Source organism: Stegostoma tigrinum, chromosome 45 (assembly GCF_030684315.1).
Source record: "Stegostoma tigrinum isolate sSteTig4 chromosome 45, sSteTig4.hap1, whole genome shotgun sequence".
Lineage (NCBI taxonomy): Eukaryota > Metazoa > Chordata > Chondrichthyes > Orectolobiformes > Stegostomatidae > Stegostoma > Stegostoma tigrinum.
Window position 1 is genome coordinate 8,523,211 of NC_081398.1, and position 14,209 is coordinate 8,537,419.

Consider the following 14,209-nt stretch of genomic DNA (forward strand, 5'->3'; position numbering starts at 1 on the left):
AGACCCAAGATGCTCAACACTATACAGTACAAAGCATACTGCTTGATTGATACCCTATCCAACATTTTCAGTGTTCATTCCCTCCACCACTAAGGCACAGTAGCGGCCATGAGTGCCATCTGCAAGGTACGCTGCAGCAACTCAACATGGTCTCCAGAGACAGCGCCTTTCAAACCTGCAGCTCCTATCATCTAGAACGATAATGCAGCAGATCAATGGGAGTACCATCTCCTGCAAATTCCCTTTGAGCCACCAACTATCCTGACTTGGAAATGTACTACTGTTCCTTCAGTGTCGCGAAGTCAAAATCCTGAAACTCCTCCCCACACAACACTGTAGCTGTTCCTACCCTCCACACACTGCAGGGAACTCACTGAACGGCAAATGCTAGCCTTGCCTGCATGGCTACATCCCTAAATGAATAAAATTAAATTTAGATATTTAGCTAAAATTATTTCTAATAGTCTTTGTCACATCCCACGAACGAAAGAAAAGAAGCAAGTTACATTGTGTAAAATTGATCCCAATCATGTCCTGCAATCTGGTGTGCAGCTGTGATGTCAGAGAAATTACAGAGCTCGTGTTGTCATAGACGCACCCATCTTTTGTATCAGAAGTGAATGCAGCAACCTGCTCCATGACTCCATCTACCAACCTAAGCCTGCAACTACAGAGGTACAGAAATAGAGCAGGAGCAGGCCATGAGTCCTTGAGTGATGGTGTGATAGTAATGCCACCGGATTGATCCGTGCTGTTCCTCTGGGGGAGCATGGGTTCAAATCCCAACACAGCAGCTTGGTGGAATTTGTGTTCAATTGATCAAATCTGGAATTTAAAGCTTGTCTCTGTGGTGACCACAAAACTATCATTGATTGTCTAAAAGCCCAGCTTTTTAAAAATTCATTAATAGGATAAGGGCGTCGCTGGCTAGGCAGCATTTATTGCCCATCCCGAATTTCCTAGAGGGCAGTTCAGGGTCAACTGCATTGCTGTGGGTCTAGAGTCACATGTAGGCCAGATAAGGATGCGAGTTCCTTCTCTAAAAGACATTAATGAACCAGGTGGATAAAGTGTGAAGCTGGATGAACACAGCAGGCCAGGCAGCATCTCAGGAGCACAAAAGCTGATGTTTTGGGCCTAGACCCTTCATCCGAGAGAGGATGGGGTGAGGGTTCTGGAATAAATAGGGAGGAGGGGGAGGCGGACCGAAGATGGAGAGAAAAGAAGATAGGTGGAGAGAGTATAGGTGGGGAGGGGATAGGTCAGTCCAGGGAAGACGGACAGGTCAAGGAGGTGGGATGAGGTTAGTAGGTAGGAAATAAAGGTGTGGCTTGGGGTGGGAGGAAGGGATGGGTGAGAGGAAGAACAGGTTAGGGAGGCAGAGACAGGCTGGGCTGGTTTTGGGATGCAGTGGGTGGAGGGGATGAGCTGGCCTGGTTTTGGGATGCGGTGGGGGAAGGGGAGATTTTGAAGCTGGTGAAGTCCACATTGATACCGTTGGGCTGTAGGGTTCTCAAGCGGAATATGAGTTGCTGTTCCTGCAACCTTCGGGTGGCATCATTGTGGCACTGCAGGAGGCCCAGGAGTGCAATGCCTCATCGTGGGAGCAGATGCGGCGGAGGCGGAGGATTCTCCTGCAAAAATTCCATCCCCTATTCCCAATTCCTCCGCCGCATCTGCTCCCACGATGAGGCATTCCACTCACGCACATCCCAGATGTCCAAGTTCTTCAAGGACCGCAACTTTCCCCCCACAGTGGTCGTGAACGCCCTTGACCGTGCCTCCCGCATTTCCCGCAACACATCCCTCACACTCCGCCCCTGCCACAACCGCCCAAAGAGGATCCCCCTCGTTCTCACACACCACCCCACCAACCTCCGGATACAACGCATCATCCTCCGACACTTCCGCCATCTACAATCCGACCCCACCACCCAAGCCATTTTTCCATCCCCACCCTTGTCTGCTTTCTGGCGAGACCACTCTCCGTGACTCCCTTGTTCGCTCCACACTGCCCTCCAACCCCACCACACCCGGCACCTTGCCCTGCAACCGCAGGAAGTGCTGCACTTGCCCCCACACCACCTCCCTCACCTCCATCCCAGGCCCCAAGATGACTTTCCATATTATGCAGAGGTTCACATGCACATCTGCCAATGTGGTATACTGTATCCACTGTACCCGGTGTGGCTTCCTCTACATTGGGGAAACCAAATGGAGGCTTGGGGACCGCTTTGCAGAACACCTCCGCTCGGTTCGCAATAAACAACTGCACCTCCCAGTCGCGAACCATTTCCACTGCCCCTCCTATTCTTTAGATGACATGTCCATCATGGGCCTCCTGCAGTGCCACAATGATGCCACCCGAAGGTTGCAGGAACAGCAAGTCATATTCCGCTTGGGAGCCCTGCAGCCCAATGGTATCAATGTGGACTTTGACCAGCTTCAAAATCTCCCCTTCCCCCACCACATCCCAAAACCAGCCCAGTTCATCCCCTCCCCACCACTGCATCACACAACCAGCCCAGCCTGTCTCTGCCTCCCTAACCTGTTCTTTCTCTCACCCATCCCTTCCTCCCACCCCAAGCCGCACGTTTATTTTCTACCTACTAACCTCATCCCACCTCCTTGACCTGTCCGTCTTCCCTGGACTGACCTATCCCCTCCCTACCTCCCCACCTATACTCTCTACACCTATCTTCTTTACTCTCCATCTTCGGTCCGCCTCCCCCTCTCTCCCTATTTATTCCAGTTCCCTCTGCCCATCCCCCTCTCTGATGAAGGGTCCAGGCCCGAAACGTCAGCTTTTGTGCTCCTGAGATGCTGCTTGGCCTGCTGTGTTCATCCAGCCTCACATTTTATTATCTTGGATTCTCCAGCATCTGCAGTTCCCATTATCTCTGATACAATGAACCAGGTGGGTGTTTTTGACAATTGACAATGGATTCATGGTCGTTGTTGGACTCTTAATCCCATATATTTTTACTGAATTCAAATTCCACCGTCAGCCGTGGCAGTCCAGGCCCCCAGAACATTATCTGGATCTCTGGGTCAGCAGTCCAGTGATAATACCACTAGGCCATTGCCTCCGCACACATCTTTGGACTGTGGGAGGAAAGCGGAGGAAACCCATGTGTGACTTCAGGTCTGCAGCAATACGGCCGACTCTTAATCTGAAATGGCTAAGCAAGCCAGATTCGGGGCAGGCATCAAGTACTGGCCTTGCTCAATAACACTGCGTCCCGGGAAAGAAGGAGCAATGTATTTCCAAGTTAGGAGGGTTTGTGGCTACTTTGTTCTGAATGGTGTTAAGCTTCCGGAGTGTGTTGAGACTGCCCTCATCTAGATGGTGACAAGTATTCCATCACTCTCCTGACTTGTGCTCTTTAGGTGGTAAACAGGCTTTGAGGAGTCAGGAGGTGAGTTTCTGGCTACAGAATTTCCAGCCTTTGACCTCAAGTGGTGGGACTTGATCTCCATCCTTAGGATTGCTGTTCCAGTAAGCAGTTTTCCACCAATCCAGGCTTCTATTGAAGATATTTACATGGGTAGTTTCATTAAGTAGTGACATAAATCATGACTCAAGGAACTATGAAATAACTCTGAATTTTGACTTCAGGTTTGTTTGCTAAATGAACTGATCCCATCAGCACGTATTACTTGTATTATACCTTGAAGTTGTTTGGGAAGTTGTTTGGAGAGCTGCTGCTAACTAAGGTCTGGGTTAATCTGATTTGTCAAATCTTTACCCCTCTCCTTGCAGGAGTCTTGGCTGGCCATGACAACAGGGTTAGCTGCCTGGGAGTGACGGACGATGGAATGGCTGTGGCAACAGGATCTTGGGACAGTTTCCTCAAAATCTGGAACTAACCATGACTTAAAGTGGGTGTCATCGATGCAAAAGAGAGAAAAGAGAAAAAATAAGCCTCGATTATTTAGATTCTGAAAACTTCATGCCCGCCCTCCCTCCTGTCCTCCCAGCTTCCCTCCTTTCCACCCTCCCCCTCAAGAAGAATCTACAGGGCATGGGAGGCAAGGAAGAAGAGGAAGGATGTGCCTGTGACAAATGGATCCTACCCCCTCTGCTCCCCCCAAAAAAAAGTACCCCGCCCAAAAAATCCCACAGATATAATCTGTTGAGGGTGAAATTTGTTGCTACAGTAACAAAGCAAAAGGCTTGAAAAAGAAATGGTTTGCACAAGGCTCTTTCTGGGGGTAGAGAAACTGTAAGTGGATGGAAAGACTGCAATCAATTTTTTTTTTAAAAAGAGGAAAAACTTAAACTGACCCAGATTTCTTGTGAGCTACTGGCGTCGGTCTAAGCTTTCGTCACCAGAATTTGTTGTTTGTGCGCTCCTGGTTCCAGGTTTTGCGTGTGAATGCATGAGAGCGAGAGTGTGTTTCTTTCAAAATCATATTGTGACTGATGTCTCCTTTGAGCAATGTTACTCTTCTGTTCCCCGTGTCCTGCCTCACAGTGAATGAGATGTGTTAATTTTCCACAAATAAATGGCCCATGTGCAGTAAAGGATCACAGCTATTGGTTAGTGCTAGGTGAGGATGACACTCCAGGGTATGTGCTGTTGTTGTCTGTATTGCTTCTCCACCCTTGAGTCCCACTCACCTTAACTTTCAACCTTCACTCCCACCCTACCTCTAGCATTTTCTCCCTTTCTTTAAAATCAGCCAAATCCTGACCGATGTTTCTGCTTAATTGCTTTCTCCCACTGTGCGAACGTCTGAGATCTGTGCATGGCAGCAGCTTCTGAAACCAGAAGTCAATGCATTGGTATGTTCATTGTTGTGCATGGAACGTCTGAGAGGTCACACACGCAACTTTAGAGACAACTCTTGTCCTGACTGGTTCTGTGCCGTATCCTCCTCAATCGCAGAAGTGAATCCTTTTTGCCATTCTCATGCCATTATTGCATTGTATGTTAATAAAAGAGCAATCACTTTCACTTAATAACAGGATACTTCTGACACGAAGGCTCCTTATGTGCTTACCTATGATGACAATATAGTCCAAAGCATTTGAAGGAAGCAGCTGGCAGTTCTTCCTCTGGTAATAGGTGAATTGGAGAGGGCTGGGGCAGAGACATCTCTGATGGTATTGGTCTTGGATGGCCTGGTGCTGTGTTTTATTTTTGCTGTTTTGTAGTGAGACCATTAAAGGAGGCAACTGCAGTGATGAAGCGGCTGGCATCCGCATTTCCCCATGCCCTTAGAATCAGACTACAGCTGATGCCTATGACTTGAGTTTCTTTTCGTGGGGGAATGGTGCTCTGTCTTGTTCCCTGTACAAGGTAAACCAGCCATCACAAATGTCCTGCACTGATACCAACCCCACACCTTTTCCCAAAATGAAAGTCTCTGGAGACAGAAGACTCTCTCCATCATACTTGGCGGATATTTCCAGATATTGGTAAAAAGCAGCTGTCTCTTCGGTGCTTGCAAGCTATTGGAAGAAGAGATGAGAACTGTGGGTGGTCATTGTTTCCTGCGATCCAGCGTTTGTGTAACTGACCGTCTTTAACATGCTGTAGACAAGGGAGGAAACATCTAGGGAAGTATTTAGCCAATATGCACAGTGCTTATAATCTTCTGCTCACCCTCATCAACTCATCATCTACCCCCACGAGCCGATCCACCCATCCAAGATTGTTGTGAGGTTGTCATTTGTCTCTGTTGGGAAGTGCAGCTGACACTTGCCCTCTCCCAAGTATATATATATGTGTGTGTGTGTGTGTGTGTGTGTATTGGGGTGGGGTGGGGGGGAGGGGGACAGCATTGATAAAGTTGGAATACACTCCACACATTCCCTCCTGTACTGTTCACAAGTGCTTGTGAACTTTGACCATGACAGTACATGAGCAGCAGGGTTGTTAACTTGCCACAACCAGCTGACTTGCATCTCTTAACCTGAATATCTCAGCTCCCTCAGGTAGATGTGATGCTGAGGTAAGAGTCAAGTTTTAATGGGAGTATTGAAGTAAAAGAGAGGGTTTGGTGCAATTTGTTCCACTGTAATCTTGCCTTGACGTGTCTCTGTAGTCAATCAAACATCTGCTTTAATACCAGTGTTGATTTTGATTTCCTTGCCTTTCTGACTGTTCGTGCAGTGAGCCAAAGCATGGTGCTATTCTGGTTAACAGACACTGTTATTCCTTTATTTGTTTAATATGTCGGTCAGTAACACTTTGCGACCTGGGGCACCTAGTGGTGCATTGTGCCATAATCATCACTCATGCAACTGTTGCTCAGAGCAATCCCACAAAAAATTGGGGTGCCACTACTGAAGGGTTAGGTGGGTGGACTACAGTCGCTTGGCCAAGTTGACAGTCCACTTCACGATTGTGTTAATTGCTATATTAGCTTGCAGGGACTCTTAACACTCCCCAACCCCACATTCCACATCTTCAGCTGACATTCTTGGAGAGTGATAAAAGCAGCAGCCTGCCAATCCATCGTGGCCAGCCAGACTCTGGTTGTAGACAACCACTTTCCAATCACCCACTGGGGAAGCCCAACCTGTTGCCATTTCACTTAGTGAAACCATCAGGGTGGGGGCTTGGGAGAACCCCTGAGGAAATTCAACTTTGTGTTCATCTTTGACTGGATGCCAGTAAATCAGCATTTGGTATTAGACTGCAATTGGAGTTCTTACTGGAAGCAAAAGATGAAGTTTGCATGGGAACATGCTTCCTGCTTTTTCCTTTGGCAAGGAGCATGGGAGATTCCTGAAACAGGAACACAGTTCCAGAATAAGAACTAAGCCATTTAGGACTGACGTAGCAGGGTTTTTTTGCACTCGGGGTTGTGAATCTTTGGAATTCTCTATCACAGAGGGCTGTGTAGCCAGTCATTGAGCGTATTCAAAGCAGAGATTTTGTGTGACTAAAGCTTTCAAGTAAAATGGGGATAATGTGGGATAAGTGACTTAAATGAAGATCCGCTGTGATCCAGGTAACTGGTGGACCATGCTCTAGGGGCTGAATGACCAAGTTCTATATTCCGGTGCTCTTCAGGAATAACTCTCTGAAATTCTGCTATTGATCAAGAACGTTTAAGCAAACTGAACGTCTTGGAAAAGAGATGGCTGACGAATGACCTATTGAAGGTCTTTAAAGTGCAGAAAGATTAAGGTTGAGTGAATCCCCGAGAATGTTTCCTCTTGTGGGAAAAGAAGAACTAGAGGCCTTAGGATAAAAGGCAAGAAATCCTATTGAATATTCAGGAGAAATATTCCCTCTGGACAGTGGGAACTCTCAGACTGAGTTTGAGTATGGATGCATTTAAAGAGTAACGTGAGGGAGAATGGGATAGAGAGATTTGTGCTGATGGTGAGATTTGAAAGAGCAGAAAGAAGAAAGTATAAAACCAGTACTGGTTTGGGTCACGTGTCCTGTTTCTGTGCTGAGCTATGCTGTGCAACTGCTCCGTTCCCTCAGTTCGTTGAGTTTGAGTCGAATGGTTAATTAGATAGGTCATTTGGTTGTATTGATCACCCCAGAGGGAGCATGAGAGTAGTGAGTGAGTGCAGAATCTAGTTCTTGGTGATCGCTGGTGACAGCTATTGTTTGTGAGATCCAGCCTGCTTAAGAAATCTTCATTATTATTACTTCTCCCCACCCAGAGCCATATGATCATTCTTAAAAGGAGTTGACCAACTGTGTCTTTGTCTTATTTGAAGATCTTTCTGTTGCCTGTTGGGAGGACGCAAGTCAGTGCCTTGCATGTTTGAATTCTTTCCCATAATGGAGAAATGTTGCCAATGTTTGAAGAAAAGGATGTTTGGAGGGTAGGGGTGCTTGTGAATGAAGATTTCATGCCCCAAAAGACTGCAATGGATGCTGCCTGATCTGCATACTATCTCTGTTTTCCCTATTTTAATATACTTTTGAATCCACTTCCATTCTTGCATAGCCAAAATTTCTCTCTCAACCAAGTTCACAAACAAAAATCTGGCCAGTTTCACATTTGTCTTTGGGATCCTGCTTTGCACAGATCAGATGCTGCACCTCCTACAGTGCAAAAGCACTTCACTGGCTGTAAAGAGCCTGTCCTTGCTCCATCTGAAAAAGACACCGCACTGCCATCTTTGTTTCCAGAGTGATAGGAAACAGTTTTACTGCTGGTTGCCTGAAGGTTTGCACATCAATTGTGTAAGAAAGGTTTATTGTTTTTTCTTAAAAGTATAGTTTTTTTTGAAAGTTCCACCTCTAGTGGGAATCCTATGAAGCACAGTAGCCGTCATTGGACCACTAGACCTGTGAAAGTTTCTGCTGTCTTTTCAAGCAAATCCGTTTTGTTCATTGTGTTGTCAGGTGAATTTAGTCATCATTCAACAGATTCTCTCCTAACTGTAGCCTATCTTGAGAGATGGGGTCTGAGAGTTGCAAGTATAATACTTCATGTCCTGTTGACCTTGGTCAATACTCTCTCTCTTCTCTTTCTTCTCCCTCTCTTCTGCCCAATGTCATCACAACATCCTGCTTTGATTGGGCAAGGAATCTTTCTAGAGAGTGGCCGTTCCACCTATCCCAAAAGGTAATTGGGATATGGATGCGTCCAGTCGACTACAGACTGTAGCAGGCATTTGGTGGTTTCTGCATGCAAACCACCCTGCTTTTTTTTTCTCCTTCCACACTCTCCTTCATTGTGAGCCGAGCCCAGTTGCACGGTTGAGGGGTATGTTGCAATGACTTGGCACTGTATGATGTAGCCAACGGAGGAGGGGTAACATTGGCTGATTTGGCTAGATTGTAAAGTATCTAATATGTAAAATGCACAGTTGATGTTGTGTCACTAGTTGAGTACATCTGATACATTAGTTTAGTAAGCCCTGCCATGACAACAAATTAGGCGCAAATGATCCATTGAGATTTTCTAATGATATGTGCTGTAGATAGTGACCAAGAGGTCCCAACTCCTGTTCCAGTTGGATTATCCTCAACTAAAACCCTAAAAGCAATTGAACAAAAGCTTGGGTCAAGGGGATGTCCAGGGTTTAATGTTCTGTTGAAAAACTGAAATCTCCTTCCAGTGCTAACACTTTGCAAACTGTTATGTTTGCTGGATTAAACATGGGAGACTAAGGGGCAGGACTTGATATTCTGCTGCAGGGTGGAGTGAGAAAGTGGAAAGGATAATTTGGAGGAGCCAGTGATGTTCTTTTAATTCTTTGAGGGGAGCTGGGGATCAGTAACTAGGTCAGTATTTGGTAACCATTCTCACTTGCTACTTGGGAAAGTGGTGAGTCACCACCTTGAATTGCTGCAGTCCATGTGGTGCTATAACAGTGTTGTTAGGCCGTCCCAACATTTTGATCCAGTGATTGTAAAGAAACAGCAGTATATTTCCAAGTAAGAATTGTGTATTGCCTGGAAGGGAACTTGTGGGTGCTGATGTTTCCATATATCTGCTGCCCTTGTCTTTTTGATGGGTTTGTAAGGTGCTCTCAATGAGTTGTTGCAATGCATCTTGTAGATTGACTTGTGCCATATAGTTAGGCTTTCGGGGTGTTATGATGTGAATTACTTGCTGCATAACTCTCAGCATCTGACTGGCTGTTGTAGCTGTGGTCATTATATGGCTTGTCCATCAGTTTCTGGTCAGTGGTAGTGCTGAAGGACATTGGTGGTGAGAGATTAAGCACTGCGATTGCCATTGAATTTTAAATACCAGTGAGAGGAGGATGTGCTAGGTCAAAATCCTAAAACTCCCTCACCTGACAAGTCTATGACCCTGTATTATATTAATAAAAATTCTCTCTTAACAAAAGTCATCGTGTTTGTTGAAGACCTGAATATAGTTTATGGTTCCCATACATTTCTCTCTTCCCATCCTCCTCCCACTTTGGAAGTGCTGGGCTTTCCCCACTCATCAGATTTTTAAAAGCCATTTCTTAAAAATAACTCCTGCAGCATGTATCGGCCTAACCAAACCCATTACTGAGACAGGTCGCTTGTGTTTAAAAGGAAGAGAGGAAAGCATTTTTCTTAAAACCGATAAAAAGCCCGCTGTTGTATGTTGCTGACTTTAACTTTGTATATATTATATATAAAAAAGAAGAAATTTGTGCACAGTGTAACCACTGGGCTGCAGAAACAAATGTTAGTGTTGTGTTGAAGGATAATGAAACATTTTTAAAAAGAAAAAAACGTATGTTTTTAGAGACTGTATTTATCTGTAGCTATTCTTGTTGGTGGGTTTGCATTGTGTAATTTCTTGAAGAAAATGTCAATGAATGATAGGTATGTGTTCTGAATTTAGATATTTTGGGGAGGGAGGGGTGAGAATGTAAACTCTGTCCTGATGGGCCAGTTTTTTTTTAAAAAGTGTTTTAAGAAGTACAATTTTTTTTTAAAAGACCCCAAGCACTCCATCTTTACCAATTGTCCTTGCATTGAATGGGGTTGTTTTCCTGACCACCCTGTTCCTTTACGGAGGCTGGTGATGGTGCAGTATAAATATATATAAAAATATATATACTTTTTTGGGTTAATTTTGTTCTGGCACCATTTCAGCAAAGGCAAAGTGAAGACAAAACATGTTTGAATTTTTCACTTTCTCTGCTCTTTGATTTGAATAAAGCAATGTTCTGTGTTCTGTATTCTTCTGACTGGTTTCAGTCTCCATCAGTCATTTTTCTTGTTTGAGGTTATCTAAGTCCCTGTTTCTGTCTCGTGTGCACTGCTGCCTGCTCCCAGGTGATCATGAGTCACCCACCTCGCTTACAAATTTGAGCTGCTTGTTCAGCCATTTCAGAAAGCACTTAAGAGTTGACCATATTGCTGTGGGTCTAGAGTTATGTGTAGGACAGACTGGGTAAAGACAGCAAATTTCCTTCTCTAAAAGACATTATAGAATTAACAGATCATGGTCACCCTTCCTGATGCCAGCCTTTTATTTCAGATTTCGTTCATAAGCAATTTGCTGCTCAGCAGGCGAGTCAGGGGACTAATAAACCAAGTTAACGCTCTGGGCACACATGGGTTCACACTGGCAACTGAAATTTACATTCACAGCATCAACAGGGTGGATTGCTTCTCTTTTGAGAAAAAACAGAGGGGTGACCTAATGGAAGTCTTTAAAACAAAGGTTTGATCGAGTGGAGACTGAAATAGAAGCCATCAGTATAAGACGGTTTGTGAGAAATCAAATCAGGAATTGGGAGAAACCTTTCCACCCAGAGAAAGGAAAATCTGGAACTCACTCCCACAAGAGGGGCTGGAAGGTTACATGAAAAGCTTAAATTTGAACAAAAATGGTTGGAGGCTGAAGTGAAGGGTAATCACCAGCACTGATCAGTTGGACTGCATGGCCTACTTGTGATGTATATAACCGTGGGCAAATGTTTCACCACCTCCAGCTGAAGCACTTGTGACTCGGATTATCGAGATTTTGGTTGGAGGCCTATCCCAAGAGATTTGAGCTAATAATCCAAACTGGCAAATCCCTGCACAGCACTGAGGGAATGTTGCACTGTGTTGTGTTTTGGATGATACATCAAACCAAGGACCTTGTTGCTCCATTTGGTGGATGTTACTGGAAGAAAGTTTTGTTTTAATATTTAAAACCGCCTCCATGCCCTTGGGCCCAAAAGAATAATTTGTCATTTGTGGAAGCTTGCTGTGTGTAAACTGGAATGCATCCTAATCCATTAAACAGTGAAGATACTTAAAATGCAATAGGTATGAAATGTGTACTGTTGTCTTGAGGTGTTTGTTATAATTCACTCGTGGCATGTGGGTACCGCTGGCTGGGCCGGCATTTGTTCATCACTATCCTTGAAGGTGGTGGTGAGCTGCTGCCTTGAGCTGATGCCGTCCATTTACTTGGGTAGGATTAGCTGTCAAGGAGGGAATTCCTGGTAGTGGAGACATTGGATATTTGGGGTGTGATGCCAGTAAAGTGGGCTGCTTTGTCCTGGATAGTGTTGAACATTTTGTGTTGATAGAGCTGCACTCATCTAGGCATGTGGGGAGTATTTTATCATACTCCCGACTTGTGCCTCATAGATGGTGGACAGATTTTAGGGAGTCCTGAGGTGAGTTATTCACTACAGTCTTCATAGCTTCCTGGCTGCTCTTGTAGCCACTGTATTTATATGGCGGGTCCAGTTTAGTTTCTAATCAATAACAATTTATGGATGATAGTCAGGGATTCAGTTATTGTAATGCCATTGAATTTCAAGAGATAGTGTTTAGTTTGGCTTTTATTAGGGATTTTGTTTTCTTTATTCATTCATGGGATGAGGGCATCGCTGACTAGGCCAGCATTTATTGCCCATTCTGAATTGCCCAGACGGCAGTTAAGAGTTAACCACGTTGCTGTGGGTCTGGAGTCACATGCAGGCCAGACCAGGTAAGGTTGGCAGTTTCCCTCCTTGAAGAGCATTAGTGAACCAGATGGGTTTTTCTGACAGTCGATTCATGGTCATCATTAGGCTCCAGATATTTATTGAATTCAAATTCCACCATCTGCCATGGTAGGATTCAAACCCAGGTTGCCAGAGCATTAGCTGGGTCTCTGGATTAACAGTCCAGCGATAATACAACTAGGCCATTGCCTCCCCTCATGGTCACTACCTAGCATTTGTGTTGCACAGATGTTTCTTGCCACTTTTCAGCCCAAGCCTGGGTAATGACTATTTCTTGCTGTATTTGGACGTGGACTGCTTCAGTATCTGAGGAATTGTGAATTCGCTGCCCTCTGAAGTGGCTGTGCCTTGGTTCAAGAAATTTTGATGGGCATGCCAGTACCACCCAACATCTCATGAAATAATGGGGGGAAAAATATTTCGTTATACTATGCCTTCATAGGTAGTGAGAAGTTCTACGTAGACATTAGTTCTTCCATGTTTCTGAACTGGCCATGAATTATGTTGGAGTAAGCATGCTTGGAATCTCGGAAACTAATTGGACAGAAGGAGGCTATTCAGCCCATCTTATCTTCTGGAACAGCAGTCAAGTCCCATACCCCTGTTTCATTTTGCCTGTAACCCTGTAGGTTTCTCGTTCTGAAGCCCTTATCCAACTTGTTTTTCAAATGTTGCTACGGTCACCTCCAACCAGCTTTACAGGTAATACATTTGCAGCTCTAAAGGGAGACAAATTTTCCTCCTCTGTTTAGATCTCCTATGTTGAAGCAAAATTCTGTCTGGCAAGTTATTTATCATCATTGCGTAAAATGGTTAACTGAATACTGAGCCGTAGAAGGAAATATTTAGAAGGTGGCGGAGAGGGTTTTAGGGAGGAAGGACATCGCTTAACTTGGCTCCTAGGATGGCAGTACTAGAGATGAGGGAATTTGAGTTAGTGTTAGTGGAGTATAATGTAAGATGGAAAGGGCCATAGTGGCAATTGTATCTGAGGGCTAGGACTTCAAAATGGAGCAATAGCTGGAGCAGGGATCAGTGAAGGTCAGAGGAAGCAGGATCTGGTTGAAGAATATGTGAAGCACCAGACTTCTGGAGTGATATTATTTATAAATTCTTTAATGGGATGTCAGCATTCATGCCAAGACAAGCATTCGTTGCCCATCCATAACTGGTGTTGAACTGAGCAACTTGTTAAGCCATTGCAGAGAACAGTTGACTCTACTGAAAGTCTGGAGTAACAGGTAGCCAGAATGATCAAGGACAGCAGATTTCCTTCCCACTGGAACATTAGTGAACAGATGGGTTTCCAGAACAATTGAAGTTTTAAAGTCAGACTGAGACCAGCTTTCAATTCCAGACGTATTAACTGAATATGCTGTTGTAGTGACATTTGAATCTATGTCCTTAGAGCAATAGCCTGGGCCTGTGGTTACCAGTCCAGAGATGTTATCATGACACCAATGTCTCTTATGTTCAAGACCAGAGAGAAAATTGGAACGATGAAAGCCATAGGCAATATTTTGGGTGAGGATGACGGTACTAACTAAGCTGAGGGAAGGGTAATATCACAGAGAGGGAAATAAGTAATCTTGGTGAAAGTAGCAATGTGGGAATTGGACAGCTATGGCTTCAGTTTAACACATCTAAAAAATTCCTTAATGCTTTCTGACACTAACATTGATACTTGCTGGTTTGCCCCAAGAATAGCATTGATGAAAGTAGAGCACTCCCTCAGTAAGGTAATACAAGAGTTTTTCTGGATTATGTGCACAAGTCTAACTGGCATTCAAACCCCTGAGACAGTTTCAAGGCCAGGGCTGTTTT

At 44.8% G+C, this 14,209-nt stretch overlaps 1 protein-coding gene across 5 annotated transcripts in view; it reads left to right on the forward strand.

Annotated features, from left to right (window-relative positions):
• LOC125448632 (guanine nucleotide-binding protein G(I)/G(S)/G(T) subunit beta-2) overlaps positions 1-10,615 on the forward strand; it is a 134,067-nt gene extending 123,452 nt beyond the window's left edge. For all 5 annotated transcript variants that reach the window (XM_048524047.1, XM_059642673.1, XM_048524048.2 and 2 more), the window contains exon 10: positions 3,764-10,615. In XM_048524047.1, the coding sequence (XP_048380004.1) occupies positions 3,764-3,870 (107 nt within the window). In that variant the 3' untranslated portion in view covers positions 3,871-10,615. The remainder of the gene's footprint in view (positions 1-3,763) is intronic.
• Positions 10,616-14,209: the final 3,594 nt, after the last annotated feature.